The sequence below is a fragment of the Salvelinus namaycush genome, chromosome 19 (genome assembly GCF_016432855.1).
Source record: "Salvelinus namaycush isolate Seneca chromosome 19, SaNama_1.0, whole genome shotgun sequence".
In the NCBI taxonomy this organism is placed as follows: domain Eukaryota; kingdom Metazoa; phylum Chordata; class Actinopteri; order Salmoniformes; family Salmonidae; genus Salvelinus; species Salvelinus namaycush.
The window spans coordinates 46663337-46684488 of NC_052325.1; the positions used below are offsets into that span (position 1 = coordinate 46663337).

The following is a 21152-nucleotide window of genomic DNA, read 5'->3' on the forward strand; positions in this document are numbered from 1 at the left end:
AATTAAATATAATGGTGTGCACTTTGAATACGGTGTTTGACATAAAAATAAATGAAAATGCTAGGGAGGAATTATTGCGACAGGCAGGGTGGGAACCCAAAGAGTTGACAAGTGTGTTCTAGGGCACCCTATAATCTTTGGCTACATTGAATGTTTTCTCTTAGGCTACTTCCACTGGGCAGTTCAACATCTAGTTTAGATTTACATTTGATTGAGTTGTCAACTACTGTGAATTCAACGTGAAATCAACAAAAACTGTCACCATGTCATTTGATTTAGGTTAAAAGTTGGGTTGTTGAGGCCTCCCGGGTGGCGCAACGGTCTAAAGCACTACGTCGCAGTACTTGAGCCGTCACTACAGACCCGGGTTCAATCCCAGGGAAGGGTTTGGCCGGCCGGGATGTCCTTGTCCCATTGTGCTCTAGCGACTGCTGTGGTGTGCCGGATGCGTGCACGCACGCTGACTTTGATTGGCTGTTGTAGGGTGTTTCCTATGACACATTGGTGCTTCTGGGTTGTGAGCGGGTTGGCAGGGTTGTGTTTCTGAGGACGCATGGCTCTCTCCCGAGTCCGTACGGGAATTCCAGCGATGCGACAAGACTGTAACTATCAATTAGACATCATGAAATTTAGGAGAAAAAGTACAAAATATATATATATACTGTATATTTTTTTATGACTTTGCAAATCAAATCATTTTTCCACTTTGATTTAACCCTCATCACATATTCTTTTCTTTTTTCTGACGTGGAAACATTATTAACATGCAAATAGTTTTAATATCGTATCGGTTATTATTCATCCAGCTAAGCGGTTGGTGTGTCTGTGCTGAAGAAAAAGCTAAAGATCGGTGTGTCATATCTGTTTTGAGCAGAGTTAACGTCGCTTCCTTGCGTCTCCTCTGACAGCCCCTCAGACACTGAAGGATGTATGAATAGTTCCTCCATGTAGCCCGTCCATCCGCGTGCCACTGTCTACCCATGGCCTTGGGAATATGTTTCAATCTATTAAGGCAAACCAAAGGCGTCATTACATGAAATAGGTGGGGGGGTTGGGGAGAATGGGCTAAAGAGGGGTAGAGAGAGACCGAAGGGGGTGAGAAAAAGAGAGGGGAGAAGTGAGGAGAGAGAGAGAGAGAAAGAGGGAGGGATGGATGGAGTGACACACTGAATTGGTTATTAATGGAAAAGCTCAGCCCATAGGGCAGTTGAAATTCAATGACATCCTACGAGAAAATATGAGGGTGTCACTTTCCCAAAAGTCATGGTAAATGTCAGCGTTTTAAGGTCCCCGGCGCTAATTTTATGGCAGTAATGTTTGGAGGAGAGAGTTTAGGAAACACGGCCCACTGGCCACACTGATTATTCCGCTCACCTTCTCTCTCTCTCGCTCTCTCTCTCTCTCTCTCTCTCTCTCTCTCTCTCTCTCTCTCTCTCTCTCTCTCTCTCTCAAATGGGTTTGGGCTGCAAGCGATTTCATCTCTAAGTGAAGGGAACATTAGGAAAGTGGAGGAGAGAGAGAGGGGAAGAGGACAGAGCGGGAGACAGAGGAAAATAGCGAGAGGGAGAAAGAGGGAGACGAATCAGGGGGAGAGGGGGAACGGGAGAGAGCGGGAGGGAACTGGTGAGACAGAGGGTAAGATGGAGAATAGAAAGATAGAAGGAGGAGATAGAAAGAGAGAGAACACAAGGCTTGATTTTCCTGCTGCGATTAAGAGGTTGGAAGCCAAATGTTACCTGTAAAATCCTGCCCAAAACATCTGGAGGCCTGCGTGCCTATGTAGTGTGTACCCAGATGCAGAGTTGATCTCCTGACCTTGTAGGGTATATATTTCAACCAAACCTGGACATATGCACAACATATGCAGGTCTTAGTCATGGTAAAGGAATCTCTCCTGTGTGGATGTACACGTTTCTGCAATATGTTCTCTCTATGTATCTACACACCTGCTTTAGGGGGAATCCAAAATCATCCTATGGATACACCGTTTGTAAATGGTGAAAGCCTACTTTAGGTGTTTTAACTACAATGGTTAAATGTCACTATTTTATGGACTACATGCTGGCGTGTCCTGATTGACCATATTAGACCGGGGCGGAAAAACACTACACCATAGCTATCCGTGGTGGGACAGAGGGTTAATGATTTTGACTGCAAAGCTGAAGATTGCAGGTTCAATTCCACATGTGTAATAACACATGCGTCTTTTGAAATGAACAGAAATTGAGGCTCAGATATAATCTACTAAAAGAGAGGATGTCGTTATTTCGTTCAGATTTATAAATCCAGTCAGAAGTGCAGAATTTAGACTAAATATACATAAATTAACATTGGGTAAAAATTGACTGTTCAACTATGTCTGATTGGCAGTCCTTCAGACATAAAAATCAGACAAAAAAATAAAAAAAAAGCAAAATCAACATATTTTGTCGAAGAGTGTTGGTAATCCAGTTTACTTCTGGAAAGTGGTAAAATCTGTTAAACAAAACTCCACCCCCTCATTTCCCCAGCAGGTTCTGACAGCCTCTGGTCCCATACTAGACAAAATTGAAATTTGTTGTGCTTTTGATTACCATTTTTGTTTGAAAGGATAGGGAGCCCTCTAGTCACCTCAGAACAGATTGTAGAGAATGATGCACTAATAGATTTACAAACTTTATTTTAATTTATGTTTGATGTCTATGATGTACTAAGTGCTTTGCTAAAGATTGATGTTAATACATCCATAGGGGCTGATTCACTTAATCCCTGCTTACTGCGGCTCACTGTCCCACTTATTGCAGAACCATTTACCTATATCTTTAATTTGTCAATTGTTTCTGGTGTTATCCCTAAGACCTGGAGAGCGGCACATGTCCTTCCCAAAAAGGATGAGATCCTTCTGACTTAGATAACTACCATCCAATCTCCAAATTATCTTGCCTTTCCAGAGTTTTAGAATCTCTGGCCAACTGTCAGTTAAGAACTGTTTTTACTTCCCGCTCTATTCTTAATGTGCACCAATCCGGTTTTAGACCGGAATCGTTTCAGCTGCTACACTTCTTTTAGAAGATGTGTTCAATTGCTTAGATCATATAATTCCTTGTGCTTATAGACCTTTCCCAGGCCTTTGACACTATTGACCATCACAGTCTCATTCAAAGGTTGACTGATATAGGCCTGGATCAGGCTTCTTGCACATGGTTTGAGAATTATCTGTCAGACAGGACAAAATGGGTGATTTCTAGTTTCCTGGATATTATGAAAGGTGTACCACAGGGGTAGGTATTGGGATCTGTTCTCTTGACAATGTATATATACATTATTTATTTTTTTACCCTAGTTTCATGGTATCCAATTGGTGGTTACAGTCTTGTCTCATCGCTGCAACTCCCATACGGACTCGGGAGAGGCAAAGGTCAAGAACCGTGCATCCTCTGAAACACAACCCAACCAAGCCTCACTGCTTCTTGACACAATGCCCACTTAACCCGGAAGCCAGCCGCACCAATGTGTGGGAGGAAACACCATAGACCTGGTGACTGTGTCAGTGTGCGCTGCACCCAGCCAGCCACAGGAGTCACTAGTGCGCGATGGGACAAGGACTTCCCTACCGTCCAAACCCTCCCCTATCCCGGACGACGCTGGGCCAATTGTGCGCCACCCCATGGGTTTCCCGGTCGCTGTCAGCTGCGACAGAGCCTGGACTCGAACCCAGAATCTCTAGTGGATTTATATAAATAATATAGGTCTATCTGTTAAAACTTGTAATACTCATCTGTATGCAGACAATACTGTTATGTATGCCACTGCTCCAACTGTAGACCAGGCGTTGTTAGAGCTGCAATCTGACTTTGTTGCCCTAGTTGGTTTAAAACTTTTACTTAATGTGGAAAAGACTAAGTTGTTCTCTAATTCTCACCCCAAAAAATCATATGGACTACATATTTATTAATTGAATGGTTCTCCCATCGACCGGGTTCCCACCTATACATATATGGGCATTTAGATTGACAAGGATTTAACATTTAAAAAACATATTGATGAGCTAAGATTTAAAGTGGGCTTCTTTTTTTTAGAAATCGATCTAGTACAGTTAACTTTCCTGGCAGTTCTTGACTATGGTGACACCATTTACCAGAATGCAGCAGCCACTACTCATAAACCTTTGGATGCCGTCTACCATTAACGCCCTTCGTTTCATCACAGGTGACCGTTTTAATACTCATCACTGCTTCCTGAATCAAAAGGTTGGCTGATCCTTCCTCATTAAAGTCCCGTAAATCACTTCACTTTTCCCTTTTTTGTTTACAAAGCTCTTCTACACAGGCTTCCGACTTCAACTTCGTTGTTGACGTATAAAATCATGAGTTGCCAAACTCGTTCACAGGGTTGGTTAACTCTTGAGGTTCCTCGGGTCTCCACCCAATCCGGCAATCTGCTTTTGTTTTAATGCACCTCACTGCTGGATACATTTTCGGAACTCATTACAATTAGGTGTTCTGTTGCCACTCGTGCAGTTTAGGGTGTTAATTGAGGACCTAGTGGCTGAGGACTAACGGTTTTTCATACGTTTGTGTTTTGTATGACGTTGTATTGATTGTTGTATTGTTGTGATCAAGGCACCCTTGGGAATGAGACCATGGTCTCAATGGGTTTTCCCCTGAATAAATACAAATAATACAAAAATGAAGTGTAAAATATATGGTTGAGTTTGTATGATTTAAATGTCCTATGAATGAAATAATGTGTAGATTGTCAACATATGAATTGTAAAAAATATGTTTACGTTTGATTAAATGCTGTTTAATTGTCCTATGAAAGTAATGTGCCACGTGTCTCTATATCACCTACAATACAGTCTTCAAATGTGAATTGCCATTAAATCTGTTGAGAAACATAATGGGGATGTATTCCAATCTGCTTTCTTATGCTTTAAGGAGCTACAACTGTGCTGAGAATGTTGTGGTAATAATACGGTAAAACCTAAATATAACAATCTGTACATTTTCTTGAAATGATCTGAGGACCTCCAAGACAAAGTAAAATGTTTATTACGTAAACATCAATGGAACATTATGTTAAACCTAAAACAAATATGCTATGAATGTCATAAAAACGGACTTATTTGGGAATTGGGGAACATTGTGCAACATTGTGGGAATGTTCTGTGCAACCTATGTGAATATCACACGAATATTCTTGCAACATCCCAGACAACTCCCATACCTAAATGTAATGTTCTGGGAACCTTTAAAGAACTTCGACTAGGACTTCTGTCAACATCAAGATAGTGTCCTGTGCAACCTCACTTTAACAATGTATGAATTTCATCACAACTGAGCATAGTTTGTGTTTTGGGAACCTATCTCTTGTAATGGACCCACACTGTTCCCACAACATGTTTTGGGAACCTTTAAAGAACTCAGAAAGGCTGTTCTGTCAACATTCTTGCAACATCAGATGAATATTTTGTACACCCTGAAACAAACATTATCTGAACGTCAGCACAACTGGAGAGTTAAGTCCAACTTAGGTGACATACGCTGTAACTATACTGACCAAAAATAGAAATGTAACATTGCAAAATGTCAATGATTTTACTGAGTTGCAGTTCATACAAGAAAATCTGTACATTCTTCATAAATTCATTAGGCCCTAATCTATGGATTTCAAATGGCTGGGCAGGGGCGCAGCCATGTGTAGGCCTGAGAGGGCATAGGCCCACCCACTGCGGAGCCAGGCCCAGCCAATCAGAATTACTTTATTACAGACATAAATACTCCTCAGTTTAATCAGCTCTCCGTGGGGCTGGTCTCAGGCGATCCCGTAGGTGAAGAAGTCGGATGTGGAGGTCCTGGGCTGGCGTAGTTTCATGTGGTCTTTGGTTGTGAGGCCGGTTGGACATACTGCCAGATTCTCTAAAACAGCGTTGTAGGCGGCTTATGATAGAGAAATAAACATAAATGATCTGGCAACAGCTCTGGTAGACATTCATGCAGTCACCATGCCAATTGTACCCGCCCTCAATATTTGAGACATCTGTGGCATTGTGACAAACCTGCACATTTTAGAATGGCCTTTTATTGTCACCAGCACAAGGTGCACTTGTGTAATGATCATGCTGTTTAATCAGCGTCTTTATATGCCCCACCTGTCAGGTGGATTGATCTTGGCAAAGGAGAAATGTTCACTAACAGGGATATAAACAAATTTGTGCACAAAATTACGAGAAATCAGCTTTTTGTGGGTATAGAACATTTCTGGAATATTTTGTTTCAGCTCATAAAACAGTAGACCAACACTTTACATGTTGCGTTTATATTTTTGGTTCAGTATACAACAGTTAAATATCACTATTTTGACATACAATGCAACCATGTTGCTTATTTCAAATGCTACTTTCTCGATTGAAGCAAGGTGCGCTGTGCAATTGTTTCGCGAGCTAACGGCCCATAGGGTTTATTTGACAAGGTGAAGTTAAAAACAATCTAATAACTACTGCTACAGTCGCGCGGTGCCATCATCTTCTATTAGCAGCCTAAGAGGTCACAGCCACTCCATTTGAAAGAGGACAACTTCCTCCCTCCTCAACCACTCTAATGGCAGGTCAAATAAAATGTAATTGTGCCTGGCTGAAAGGACGCCGTCCGGCTTTGTGTCGGCCCCACTGACAATTTCCAGGTTTTAGCACTCCGTTATCTTTTTGGGAGGAACACACCGTTTGCAAGGACACAAACTTCACCTGTCAATATATCACACTGACTTCCCTGGCCCCAGCTAAATGCACAGCCTGCAGAGAGAGGCTGTATTTTTCTCGATCTCAATTTTCTATCTCTCTTGCGCTCTCGCCTTCTGTCTCTGTGTCCTGCTCTTCTCTTGCCTGGGTCGGTCTCTCTTTATCTCTCTCTCGCTATCTTCCCACTGGGCACAGATGTCAGTTCAACATCTAGTTTTGATTTACATTTGGTTGAGTTGTCAACTAACGTGGATTCAATGTGAAATCAACAGAACATTTCACCATGTCATTGGATTTCAGTTAAAAGTTGGGTGGAAAAAAATACAATATTAGCTTACGTTGATTACTTTTTGCAAATCCAATCAGTTTTCCACATTGATTAAACGTCATCATATTCAATTATTTTGTTGAAATGACGTGGAAATAGGGAATAAGGTGCTATTTTGAATAACTTAGTGTTGACATGAACAATGGACTGATGAAACTTGACTTTCAGTTGATATGTATTTATACATTTTATATTCTTGTCGATTGTGAATTTAGCATTATATGAATCATTTTATTCATTCAACCAGTTTTTTCCCAGTTGGGTTGTTCTTTCTCTCCCACTCTCTCCCTCCTCCTGCCTCTTTCTCTCTACTGGCTTCTCACTATATATTTTTACATTACCCTAATCTATCATTTTATCTACAGTATCTTATACTTCCATCTGTCTCCTCTCTCTCTCTCTTTCTCTCTCTCTCTCTCTCTCTTCATGTGTCATTTTCTCCTCATCTCTTTCCCCCCCTCAGCTGAAAGCTCCCGAGGGAGCTCCGGATTCAAACACAGGAACCAGAAAACATATGGCACATTTTCAAACTCCCAAGGTCAATTACAGCTATTTATCCAGAGATTGTGGCTCAATTTCCCAAGGTTTCCTGTTGATTTACCGCAGATAGCCAATGCATGTCTGTCATATTGAAATCCGAGGCAGTATTTAGTTGCGTCCTCCTCTCGCTTTCCCTTCTCTGCGACTCTCCATCAAACGTTTCAAAGGCTTTCGAGTGGATTTGAGACATGTTTTATCTTCCATTATTGTGCAGACCGTCTTCTTCTCCCTCCTCAGCATAGCTAGGTCCGAGTGGCGCTCCTCGCACAACACAAATCTAATAACATGTAAATTGGAGATAAGCCCAGATTCCTCTGAGTGATCTTTTTTTTTTTACATCCGTAGTTTGTCAAATAAATTCCATGGCCTCCTGTTTTAGAGGCACCACAGCACATTGTGAAGTGAGAAAATTAACTATAGGTGATTCATCATTGCTATCCCACTGTCAAGGACTCCCAACTGCTATTGAGGGCTGGAGGGAGGAGAAGAGGAAGAGAGGGATGGGGGCTTTCTTTTTTAAATGATGGTATTTCATTCGCCATTGTATTTAGGCCTACTGCATCCCCATTTTTCATTTGTGGCTCCTATTATCCAGCCAAAACAGTTGTGGCATGAAATGTTATTTGTGACATGGCAGACACGCGAGAGGGAGGTTTGTATTTCACAGCGGAGGCCCTTTACCACACTTTTACCATAGAGAGTAGCCTACAGTACATATAGCACAAGAGGCTGTCACAGCTGCTCGCTGGAGGAGACGTATCACCTGGAAACGCGGCACTCCACTCCAGCGGCCCCATCACTCCAGCGTCTGTCGCCGTAATTAAGTTTAAGTCAATGATGCCGGAGCGATGGTGAGGAATAAACATGCAAACACATGCCAGAGGAGAGGAGGAGAGGGGTGGTAGGGGAGAGGGAAGGAGAAGATAAGAGGAGAATGTGGGAGGAGAGAAGAGGAGAGGAGGAGATTGTAGGAGATGAAGTGAAGGGAGTTGAGGACAGACCTGGTGAAAGCCTGAAGAAGAAAAAACAAATCTGGAGTTTCACTGCAATAAACACGGAGTTGAACAAACAGTGATTACTGAATATTGATTGAATTAACTGTTTGCTTCCATGTGCTCTTGTCAACCTGCCTGTATTTGCGCACACACCTCTTTTGTTGAAAATTACACGTACTCTGACAAGCGGTGCAGTTCAGCTCTGTAGTTGTGAGTCTATCTGGAACAGAACACAAAGCTGTTTGCTTTTCCCGTGCCGCGTGACAGGTTGTTTCCTCTGCAACAAAGTGATCAAATATTCTCTGTGATCTGCCGGCGTGTTGCAGAAGGGGAGGCCTGCTGAGTGCAAAGCCGTAGTTTGTTAAAGCAATGATTTATGATGAATGCCAAAACTAAATAAGGGACAAAGTGCATACAGTACAAATCAATTACAAAGCTACAACAACAGGCCTTCTATCAAATCAATGTTATCGCAGGTGCAGCTAAATGCTTGTGTTCCTAGCTCCACCAGTGCAGTAATACCTAGCAATAAAATAAATAAAAAAAGAATACACACAATAAATAAATTAAGACATTTCAGGACGAGCAATGACAGAGATCAGAATATATATATATTATATATGTATATATACATGACCGTTCAAAAATTTGGGGTCACTTAGAAATGTCTTTGTTTTTGAAAGAAAAGCATATTTTTTGTCAATAAAAATAACATAAAATTTATCAGAAATACAGTGTAGACATTGTTAATGTTGTAAATGACTATTATAGCTGGAAACGGCAGATTTCAATTCAATCTTGCAACCTTACGGTTAACTAGTCCAACGCTCTAACCACCTGCCTCTCATTGCACTCCACGAGGAGCCTGCCTGTTACGCGAATGCAGTAAGAAGCCAAGGTAAGTTGCTAGCTAGCATTAAACGTATCTTATAAAAAACAATCAATCAATCATAATCACTAGTTAACTACACATGGTTGATGATATTACTAGTTTATTTGGCGTGTCCTGCGTTGCATATAATCGATGCGGTGCGCATTTGCGAAAAAGGACTGTCGTTGCTCCAACGTGTACCTAACCATAAACATCAATGCCTTTCTTAAAATCAATACACAAGTATATATTTTTAAACCTGCATATTTAGTTAATATTGCCTGCTAACATTAATTTCTTTGTGTCACTTCTCTTGCAACAGAGTCAGGGTATATGCAGCAGTTTGGGCCGCCTGGCTCGTTGCGAACTGTGTGAAGACTATTTCTTCCTAACAAAGACAGCCAACTTCGCCAATCGGGGGATGATTTAACAAAAGCTCATTTGCGAAAAAAGCACAATCGTTGCACGACTGTACCTAACCATAAACATCAATGCCTTTCTTAAAATCAATACACAGAAGTATATATTTTTAAACCTGCATATTTAGCTAAAATAAATCCAGGTTAGCAGGCAATATTAACCTCTTTCAGCTAGGGGGCACTATTTTTATGTTTGGAAAAATAACGTTCCCAATGTAAACGGACTATTTCTCAGGCCCAGATGCTAGAATTTGCATATAATTGACAGATTAGGATAGAAAACACTCTAAAGTTTCCAAAACTGTCCAAATATTGTCTGTGAGTATAACAGAACTGATTTTGCAGGCGAAAACCTGAGGAACTCCAACCCGGAAGTGCCTTTTATTTGGAAAAATCCCTGTTCCATTGCCTGCCCCTCCTCCATTTAAAGGGGTATCAACCAGATTCCTTTTCCAATGGCTTCCTCAGGCCGTGACCAGGCTTTAGACATCGTTTCAAGCTTTTATTTTGAAAAAATGAGCGAGATTTATCAAAACGCGTCAGGTGTCCTTTGATTAGTTCATGTGCCCGAGAGTTGTAGCTCGACATTTTCTTTCTCTGTAGTATTGAATAGTTTACCGTCCGGTTGAAATATTATCGATTATGTATGTTAAAAACAACCTGAGGATTGATTATAAAAAACGTTTGACATGTTTCTACGAACATTACGGATACTTTTTGGAATTTTCGTCTGCCCTTCAGGACCGGAACGAGCCCGTGGTTTTCTGAACATAACGCGCAAACCAAATGCCGGTTTTTGGTTATAAATCTAATCTTTATCGAACAAAAATAACTTTTATTGTGTAACTGGGAGTCTCGTGAGTGCAAACATCCGAAGATCATCAAAGGTAAGCGATTAATTGTATTGCTTTTCTGACTTTCGTGACCAAGCTAATTTGCGGCTAGCTGTTCTTACTGTTTTGTCTAGTAATTGAGAAACTCACAAACGCTTGGATTGCATTCACTGTAAAGCATATTTTCAAAATCTGACACAATAGGTGGATTAACAACAAGCTAAGCTGTGTTTTGGTATATTTCACTTGTGATTTCATGATTATAAATATTTTTTGTATTTTTTTTTAACTTGGCGCTTCGCTTGCGTTCATTGCACGCAGAGTCAGGGTATATGCAACAGTTTGGGCCGCCTGGCTCGTTGCGAACTAATTTGCCAGAATTTTACGTAATTATGACATAACATTGAAGGTTGTGCAATGTAACAGGAATATTTAGACTTATGGATGCCACCCGTTAGATAAAATACAGAACGGTTCCGTATTTCACTGAAAGAATACATGTTTTTTTTTTGAGATGATAGTTTCCGGATTCGACCATATTAACTTCTCTAGGGTATGTGGGACAGTAGCGTCCCACCTCGTCAACAGCCAGTGAAACTGCAGGGCGCCAAATTCAAAACAACAGAAATTCCATAATTTAAATTCCTCAATCATACAAGTATTTTACACCATTTTAAAGATACACTTGTTGTAAATTCAGCCAAAGTGTCCGATTTCAAAAAGGTTTTACGACGAAAGCACACCAAACGATTATGTTAGGTATGAGCCAAGTCACAGAAAAAGACAGCCAAAGAGAGCAGTAACAAAAAGCAGAAAGAGATAAAATGAATCACTAACATTTGATGATCTACATCAGATGACACTCATAGGACTTCATGTTACACAATACATGTATGTTTTGTTTGGTAAAGTTCATATTTATATCCAAAAATCAGAGTTTAGACCGGCCGCTACTGTCTCACTTGGCAAAAAGCCTGAGAAAATGCAGGCTTTGTTTTTACTATGACAATTACTATAAAATCAAACTTTCATTAAATCACACATGAAAGACACCAAATTAAAGCTACACTGGTTGTGAATCCAGCCAACATGTCAGATTTCAAATAGGCTTTTAAGCGAAAGGATACGATGCTATTATCTGAGGATAGCACCATTGTAAACAAAGAGAGATACGCATATTTCAACCCTGCAGGCGCGACACAAAACGCAGAAATAAAAATATAATTTATGCCTTACCTTTGACGAGCTTCTGTTGTTGGCACTCCAATATGGCCATAAACATCACAAATGGTCCTTTTGTTCGATTAATTCCATCGATATATATATACAAAATGTCCATTTATTTGGCGCGTTTGATCCAGACAAACACAGGTTACAACTTGCTCAAACGTGACGACAAAATATCTCAAAGGTTACCTGTAAACTTTGCCAAAAAATGTCAAACTACTTTTGTAATACAACTTTAGGTATTTTTCAACGTTAATAATCGATAAAATTGAAGACGGGATGATCTGTGTTCAATACAGGATTAAAACCAACTAAAGCCAGCGATCAAACAGGACACCTAGAGTGACTCGACTTCAAGATGGCCGTACTTCTTCATTACACAAAGGAATAACCTCAACCAATTTCTCAGGACGATTGACATCCAGTGGAAGCCGTAGGAACTGCAAGCAGGTCGCTTAGAAATCTGGTTTCCCAATGAAATCTCATTGAAAAGAGAGTGACCTCAAAAAAAAATCTGAATGGTTTGTCCTCTGGGTTTCGCCTGCTAGATAAGTTCTGTTATACTCACAGACATGATTCAAACAGTTTTAGAAACGTCAGAGTGTTTTCTATCCAAATCTACTAACACTAATGCATATCTTATCTTCTGGGGATGAGTACCTGGCAGTTGAATTTGGGTATGCTTTTCATCCAAACGTGAAAATGCTGCCCCCTACCCTAGAGAAGTTAATGACATAAGGCTCTTATTTCTGTGTTTATTATATTATAATTATTATAATAATTAAGTCTATGATTTGATAGAGCAGTCTGACTGAGTTGTGGTAGGCACTCGCAGGCTCGTGGTGCCTACCAGTGGCATTCATTCAAACAGCACTTTCATGCGTTTTGCCAGCAGCTCTTAGCTGTTTAGGACTTCAAGCCTATCAACTCCCGAGATTAGGCTGGTGTAACTGATGTGAAATGGCTAGCTAGTTAGCGGGGTGTGCGCTAATAGCGTTTCAAACGTCACTCGCTCTGAGACTTGGAGTAGTTATTCCCCTTGCTCTGCATGGGTAACGCTGCTTCGAGGGTGGCTGTTGTCGATGTGTTCCTGGTTCGAGCCCAGGTAGGAGCGAGGAGAGGGACGGAAGCTATACTGTTACACTGGCAATAAAGTGCCTATAAGAACATCCAATAGTCAAAGGTATATGAAATACAAATCATATAGAGAGAAATAGTCCTATAATTCCTATAATAACTACAACCTAAAACTTCTTACCTGGGAATATTGAAGACTCGTGTTAAAAGGAACCACCAGCTTTCATATGTTCTCATGTTCTGAGCAAGGAACTTAAACGTTAGCTTTCTTACATGGCACATATTGCACTCTTACTTTCTTCTCCAACACTTTGTTTTTGCATTATTTAAACCAAATTGAACATGTTTCATTATTTATTTGAGGCTAAATAGATTTTATTGATGTATTATATTAAGTTAAAATAAGTGTTCATTCAGTATTGTTGTAATTGTCATTATTACAAAAAAAAACAAAAAAACGTCCGATTAATCGGCATCGGCTTTTTTTGGTCCTCCAATAATCGCTAACGGTATCGGCGTTGACAAATCATAATCGGTCGACCTCTAGTAAAGACAGTATGAACAGTATATGAATAGAAAAGATATGTACAGCAGTAGTTATATAGGACGAGCCATGACTAGAATACAGTATGTAAACATTGTTAAAGTGACCAGTGTTCAATTACTCTATGTACATACATCTCTAAGGATCATGGTAGAGTACAGGCTGGTAGCCAGCGAGAACTGTGACTAAGGCTAGTGGTGACTGTTTAACAGTCTGATGGCCTGGAGATAGAAGCTGTTTCTCAGTCTCTGGGTCCCAGCTTTGGTGCACCTGTACAGTCTCCACCTTCTGGACGGTAGCAGGGTGAACAGGCAGTGGCTCGTGTAGCTGAGGTCCTTGATGATCTTCTTGGCCTTCATGTGACACCAGGTGCTGTTGATGTCCTGGAGGGCGGGCAGTGTGACCCTGGTGATGCGTTGGGCTGACCACACCACCCTCTGGAGAGCCCTGAGGTTGTGGACGTTGCAGTTGCCGTAGCAGGCGGTGATACAGCCCGACAGGATGCTCTCAATGATGCATCTGTAGTTCTTGAGGGTCTTAGGGGCCAAGACGAATTTCTTCAGCCTCCTGAGGTTGTTGTGGACGCCGAGGAACTTGAAGCTTTTGACCCTGTCCACCCTCTCCATATGGAGCCCCCGTGTTGAGGATCAGCGTGGTGGAAGTGTTGTTGCCTACCTTCACCACTTGGAGTCGGCCCATCAGGAAGTCCAGGACCCAGTTGCACAGAGAGGTGTTCAGACCCATGGCCCTGAGCTTAGTGATGAGCTTGGATGGCACTATGTTGAAGTCTACTAGCATTGGTAGCAGTTCTGATGATTTGATTGGACAGAGATATTTGCAGTAGTCATCAGAGAGGGGGCTATATGAAGTGTAATGTAATGAATGCAAATGGTATATGTTGTACATGTATATGAACATCAGAGGTCGTTGGAGTTCGGTGGTTATGTTTATAGTGTTGTCAGCCGCTTTAAGGCATTGGGCGCCATTCCAATCATGTGCCATGCCAAGTATTTTAAATTATATAGTAGTTATTCGTAACATTTCAGTGTAACAGTAAAACAAAAAAACAAAAAAAAAGTGTATTTCTTGCTTCAAATGAGTTTTTCGCTGGAGCTCTTGTTAGAGAGGGTGCCATTTTTTCATATGGTCAGTCATCCCACAGTAAAGCAGTAAAAACATGAACCACAGCAAATTACCACAGCAGTGACTTCTTAAACGTTCATTCTTTTTTCATGAGGTCAAATGATAAACTGATTTGAATCCATTAGGTATCCATTCAACAAGAGTGAAAGTATAAAACAAGAGGAGGAAAGAAGAGCAGAGAGGCTGTTGCCGCTCTCCACGGACCAACAGTGCATATTGCACTCTCTTTTTCCCTCTCCCCAAAAATTACAATTCTAATACTCCACTGCCTGCTGGTGAGCCCATGTTTCCAGGGCATTTGCAGATGCTCTAAATAATCTCCAATGTTTTTGCTCAATCTGCTCTGAGGATGGGTGAAATAAATACTTTAAACTAATTAATGGCCGACCAGCTGTTCCTACCACTTTGCTGGCGTTAGTGAATATTGATGGGAGGAGAGAGAGAAAGAGAGAGGGGGGGAGGGAGCGAAACCGTGAGGAGGGAAAGAGAGAGACTGTGAGGAGGGAGCTTGTCTGTTTTTGTGCAGCGTTCACTCTGCCACGTACACATGTATGAATAGTGGATGAGAGAGGAGAGAGGGGACCTGCACAGAGCACAGTCAGGGTGCAGCATTAGAAGAATAAGAGTGGATTTGATAAAAATGGAGAAAACAGGGACAACTGATGGCACATATAACATATCATTTTGAGGCGTGTGTGAGTACTTGTTTTCCTACCTTATCAGGACCCTAATGTCCTAACAATTCACCTGAATGTTCTGAAAAGGTAGGGAAACAAATCACTTTTTTTGAAAAGTCAGGACCTCATGTCCTGAATTTTTTTCAAATGCTATTTTAAGGATTAGGTTCAGGGTTTTGGGGTTGAGGTTAGGGTTAAGGTTAGGATTTTGGGGGTTAAGGTTAGGTTTGGTTAGGGGTAGGGTTAGGTTTAGGGTTAGGGAAAATAGGATTTGTAATGGTCAAACATTTTCACTCCCCAAAAAGTCCTGAAATGTTACAAAAATAAATCTGCGCGTGTGCGTGGTATAAGTGGTTGACTTACACAAAGTGAAACCTCTTTCTGACAGAGTGTAATGTCTCTCTCTCTCTCTCTCTCTCTCTTTCTTTATCTAGCTATCTCTCTCTCAATTCAATTTAATTCAATTCAGAAGTTTTTATTGGCAAAGTGGAACCTCTTCCCGACGGAGTGTAATATCTCTCTCTTTCTGTATCGAGTGCTCTCTCTGAATTCAATTGAATTAAATTCAGAAGTCTTTATTGTTATGGAAGTGTTCAACACATACACTACCAAAGCAAACATATAGAAACATATCAATGATGACACAGATAGATATTTTGCACATACACACGCATACACACACCACTCTCTCTCTCTCTGGTGTGTTATGGATAGTGTGTACAGCAGATGGCAGGGCCCTGCCTGGCCCTCTGTTGGTGATGAATGGTGGATGATGTCATCCTGTAGGTTTGACAGGCACCCGTGCGTGCGTACACAAAGGAAGCTGAACCAGCCGAGGTAATGGAGCTCTGTGGGCCTGCTTCTTCTTATTTGGGAATCCACATGATTTACTCCCTTCAACGGGAAAAGCTGAATTTGTGTCCTGGATGGATGAAGGTTAACCCTTTGGTTAGACCCTGAGAGACAGTGTAGAGTAGACAATGCAGACTGGAGTGAATCTCAATAGTCTTTTTGTGATTTCTTGTGATCTCTCTCCTCGCCTCATTCTCGAAAAACATTGGATGTGAAGAAACCTTGAATCTTCTCATCCATGGCGATTTGAGAAGGAGGCACTGCTTTTTTTAAGAAATGCTTTTCAGATTTAGCCCTGGACTGGATTTTCTATCAGAGTGGACCTGAGAACTCTGATTGACTGAGTCATAGAGTTCAATACTTATACAACTACTGTTGTCAACCAATAAGAGCCAAGCTACTGTTTGGATGCACAGTAGGATCATTAAACATATGATTCGAAATGTCTCACAGCAGAAAAAAAGTATTTAAACCACTATGTAAGGTACTGTGTTTAATTTCAAAGCTGTCAGTAAAGAATCATGTGCTTCCTTGTTCTTTATTCCAGATGACAATCATATGTGCACCCCGACGGCGAGAGACAGCTACGAGAGGCTGTCACTGGCTGGACAAGGTCTACCACCTGGCTTCCCTTCGCCATTCCTGTTCCCAGACGGCCTGTCATCTATTGAGAATCTCCTCACTAACATACAGGTACAGTAGGTCTGACCAATCGAGGTGCTCCTCACTAACATACACTTACAGTACCAGTCACAAGTTTGGACACAGCTACTCATTCCAGGGTTTTTCTTTATTTTTACTATTTTCTTACTTTGTAGAATAATAGTGAAGACATGAAAATTATGAAATAACACATATGGAATTATGTAGTAACCCAAAAAGTGTTAAACGAATAAAAATATATTTTATATTTTATATTCTTCAAAGTGGCGCCAGAGGGGATAGCTGCTGTTTTACGGGCTCCTAACCAACTGCTATTTTGTTAATTTTTTCGCATTGTTTGTCACTCATTTTGTACATAATACTGATGCTACCGTCTCTTATGACACAGAACCCAAACCGGCTCCGCGGGTGCGCCATTGTGCATAAATGTATTTTGTCCCCCCACACCAAACACGATCACGACACGCAGGTTAAAATATCAAAACAAACTCTCAACCAATTATATTAATTTGAGGACAGGTCGAAAAGCATTAAACATTAATGGCAATTTAGCTAGTTAGCTTGCACTTGCTAGCTAATTTGTCCTATTTAGCTTGCTTGCTGTTGCTAGCTAATTTGTCCTGGGATATAAACATTGAGTTGTCATTTTACCTGAAATGTACAAGGTCCTCTACGCCGCCAATTAATCCACACATAAAATGGTCAACCGAATCGTTTCTAGTCATCTCTCCTCCTTCCTGCTTTTTCTTCTCTATACAGGAAGGCCTTAGCAATACTATACAGGTAGGCCTTAGCAATACTCTACAGGTAAGCCTTAGCAATAGTTTACAGGTAGATCTTAGCAATACTATACAAGTAGACCTTAGAAATACTCTACAAGTAGGCTTTAGCAATAATCTCTACACATATTAGGTCCATCAATAGAGAATACCCTAGCTAATACACAGGTAGATCTTACAAATAGTAATAGAGTGAAGAAAACTTCAGTTAGTATAGCCGTTTGTCTTAAGTACCATTTAGGCTGCAATTGTAAAGACCAAGGTCTGTATTCACAAAGCATCTCAGTATGGGAGTACTGATCTAGGATCAGGGCACCGAGTTCCATATAATCTTATTCACTGTGAGGCCTCCCGAGTGGCGAGTGGTCTAAGGCACTGCATCGCAGTGCTAGCTGTGCCACTAGAGCTCCTGTTTCGAGTCCAGGCTCTGTCACAGCCAACTGCGACCGGGAGACCCATGGGGCGGAGCATAATTGGACCAGCGTCGTCTGGAATGTTCTTGTCCCATCGCGCACTAGCGACTACTGTGGCGGGCCGGGTGCAATGCACGCTGACACGGTCGCCAGTTGTATGTTATTTCCTCCGACACATTGGTGTGGCTGGCTTCCAGGTTGTGTCAAGAAGCAGTGCGGCTTGGCTGGGTTGTGTTTCAGAGGACGCACGGCTCTCGACCTTCGCCTCTCCCGAGTCCGTACGGGAGTTGCAGCGATGAGACAAGACTGTAACTACCAATTGGAGATCATGAAATTGGGGAGAAAAAAGGGCATATAAAAAAATGTAATGTTTTGAAAACATTTATACAAAAAAGTTAATAATAGGTAACCTGCGTTCAAATAAATTAATATCTTGGCGTTCTATACTGAACAAAAATAGCACGATCATTACACAGCTGCACCTTGTGCTGGGGACAATAAAAGGCCACTCTAAAATTTGCAGTTTTGTCACAAAATACAATGCCACAAGTTTTGAGGGAGCAGGCAATTGGCATTCTGAATGCAGGAATGTCCACCAGAGCTGTTACCAGAGAATTGTATGTTCATTTCTCTACCATAAGCCGCCTCCAACGTCGTTTTAGAGAATTTGGCAGTACGTCTAACCGGCCTCACAACCGCAGACCACGTGTAACCACGCCAGCCCAGGACCTGCACATCCAGCTTCTTCACCTGCGGGATATTCTGAGACCAGCCACCCGCCAGCTAATGAAACTGTGTACAACAGAATCATTTCTGCACAAACTGTCAGAGGGAAGCTCATCTGCGTGCTCGTCGTCCTCACCAGGGTCTTGACCTGACTGCAGTTCAGCGTCGTAACTGACTTCAATGGGAAAATGCTCACCTTCGATGGTCACTGGCACACTGGAGTATGGCATCGCGTGGGCGAGTGGTTTGCTGATGTCAAAAGAGTGCCCTATGGTGGTGCTGAGGTTATGGTATCTGTATTCCCAGTCATATCTGTATTCCCAGTCGTGTGAAATCCACCGATTAGGGCCTAATGAAGTGATTTCAATTGACTGATCTTCTTATATGAACTGTAACTCAGTAAAATCTTTGAAATTGTTGCATGTTGCTTTCATATTTTTGTTCAGTGTACTTAATAATGATGTGGATACAGCACTCCCTTGCTCGCTGCTCCGATACCCCGATACCACAGACATCAGAGTCCTCCACGGTTACCCCTTTGGTCTGTGCATTAATTAGAAAACAACACACAGCTCCAACACTAAAGTAAGTCATCTCTGATAATGATCTCGGCATTTAATATTTATATACAAATCAACAAAATGAAACCGAGCAGATAATTGAGATAAAGCAACTACGTCTAAATTGGGGTCATGGGAACCGACAATTAGCATACTATAGCCCACTGCATTTGGTGTAATTACATGTAGACTGAGAGTAATTGTTGTGGAAACAGACACAGAATGGAGACTGTAATAATGAGTAGTCAAACAGTAGTAGCAGGGCTGTAAAAGCCTGAGAGAGATTTTTGTATCTCAGTTGGTATCATTCATAGATAGTTAGTCTCAGAAATCCCAGACCTAGGGCAATAGCCATGAGTCTGAGAAAAATGGGGTGTGGGTCTTGGTGTGATAGATCCTTATCGAGGTCAAAAAGGATTATACAGTGCATTCAGAAAGTATTCAGACCCTTGACTTTTTCCACATTTTGTTACGTTACAGCCTTATTCTAAAATGTATTAAATCGTTTTTGTCCCTCATCAATCTACACACAATACCCCATAATGACAAAGCAAAAGGTTTTTCTTTATTTTTTCTTTAAAAAAAAAATACAATAAAAACTGAAATATCAAATCAAAGTTTATTTGTCACGTGCGCTGAATACAAGAGGTGTAGACCTTACAGTGAAATGCTTACTTACAGGCTCTAACCAATAGTGCAAAAAAGGTGTTAGGTGAACAATGGGTAAGTAAAGAAATAAAACAACAGTAAAAAGACAGGCTATATACAGTAGTGAGGCTATAAAAGTAGTGAGGCTACATACAGACACTGGTTAGTCAGGCTGATTGAGGTAGTATGTACATGTAGATATGGTTAAAGTGACTATGCATATATGATGAACAGAGAGTAGCAGTAGCGTATAAAGAGGGGTTGGCGGGTGGTGGGACACAATGCAGATAGCCCGGTTAGCCAATGTGTGGGAGCACTGGTTAGTCGGCCCAATTGAGGTAGTATGTACATGAATGTATAGTTAAAGTGACTATGCATATATGATAAACAGAGAGTAGCAGCAGCATAAAAAGAGGGTTTGGGGGGGGGGGGCACATAATGCAAATAGTCCGGGTAGCCATTTGATTACCTGTTCGGGAGTCTTATGGCTTGGGGGTAAAAACTGTTGAGAAGCATTTTTGTCCTAGACTTGGCACTCCGGTACCGCTTTCCGTGCGGTAGTAGAGAGAACAGTCTATGACTGGGGTGGCTGGGGTCTTTGGCAATTGTTAGGGCCTTCCTCTGACACCGCCTGGTGTAGAGGTCCTGGGTGGCAGGTAGCTTAGCCCCAGTGATGTACTGGGCCGTACTCACTACTCTCTGTAGTGCCTTGCGGTCAGAGGCCGAGCAATTGCCATACCAGGCAGTGATGCAACCAGTCAGGATGCTCTCGATGTTGCAGCTGTAGATCCTTTTGAGGATCTCAGGACACATGCCAAATCTTTTTAGTTTCCTGAGGGGGAATAGGCTTTGTCGTGCCTCTTCACGACTGTCTTGGTGTGTTTGGACCATTCTAGTTTGTTGTTGATGTGGACACCGAAGAACTTGAAGCTCTCAACCTGCTCCACTACAGCCTCGTCAATGAAAATGGGGGCGTGCTCGGTCCTCCTTTTTTACATAAGTATTCAGACCCTTTACTCAGTACTTTGTTGAAGCACCTTGACGGCGATTACAGCCTCGAGTCTTCTTGGGTATGACGCTACAAGCTTGGCACAGCTGTATTAGGGGAGTTTCTCCCATTCTTCTCTGCAGATCCTCTC

The 21152-nt window shown here is 41.6% G+C and overlaps 1 protein-coding gene across 1 annotated transcript in view; it reads left to right on the forward strand.

The window, feature by feature from the left end:
- The window catches only part of dachd (dachshund d), a 296027-nt gene that overhangs the window by 252932 nt on the left and 21943 nt on the right, over positions 1-21152 (forward strand). Inside the window, exon 7 of the mRNA XM_039014350.1 lies at positions 16772-16917. Coding sequence (XP_038870278.1) covers positions 16772-16917 — 146 coding nt within the window. The remainder of the gene's footprint in view (positions 1-16771; positions 16918-21152) is intronic.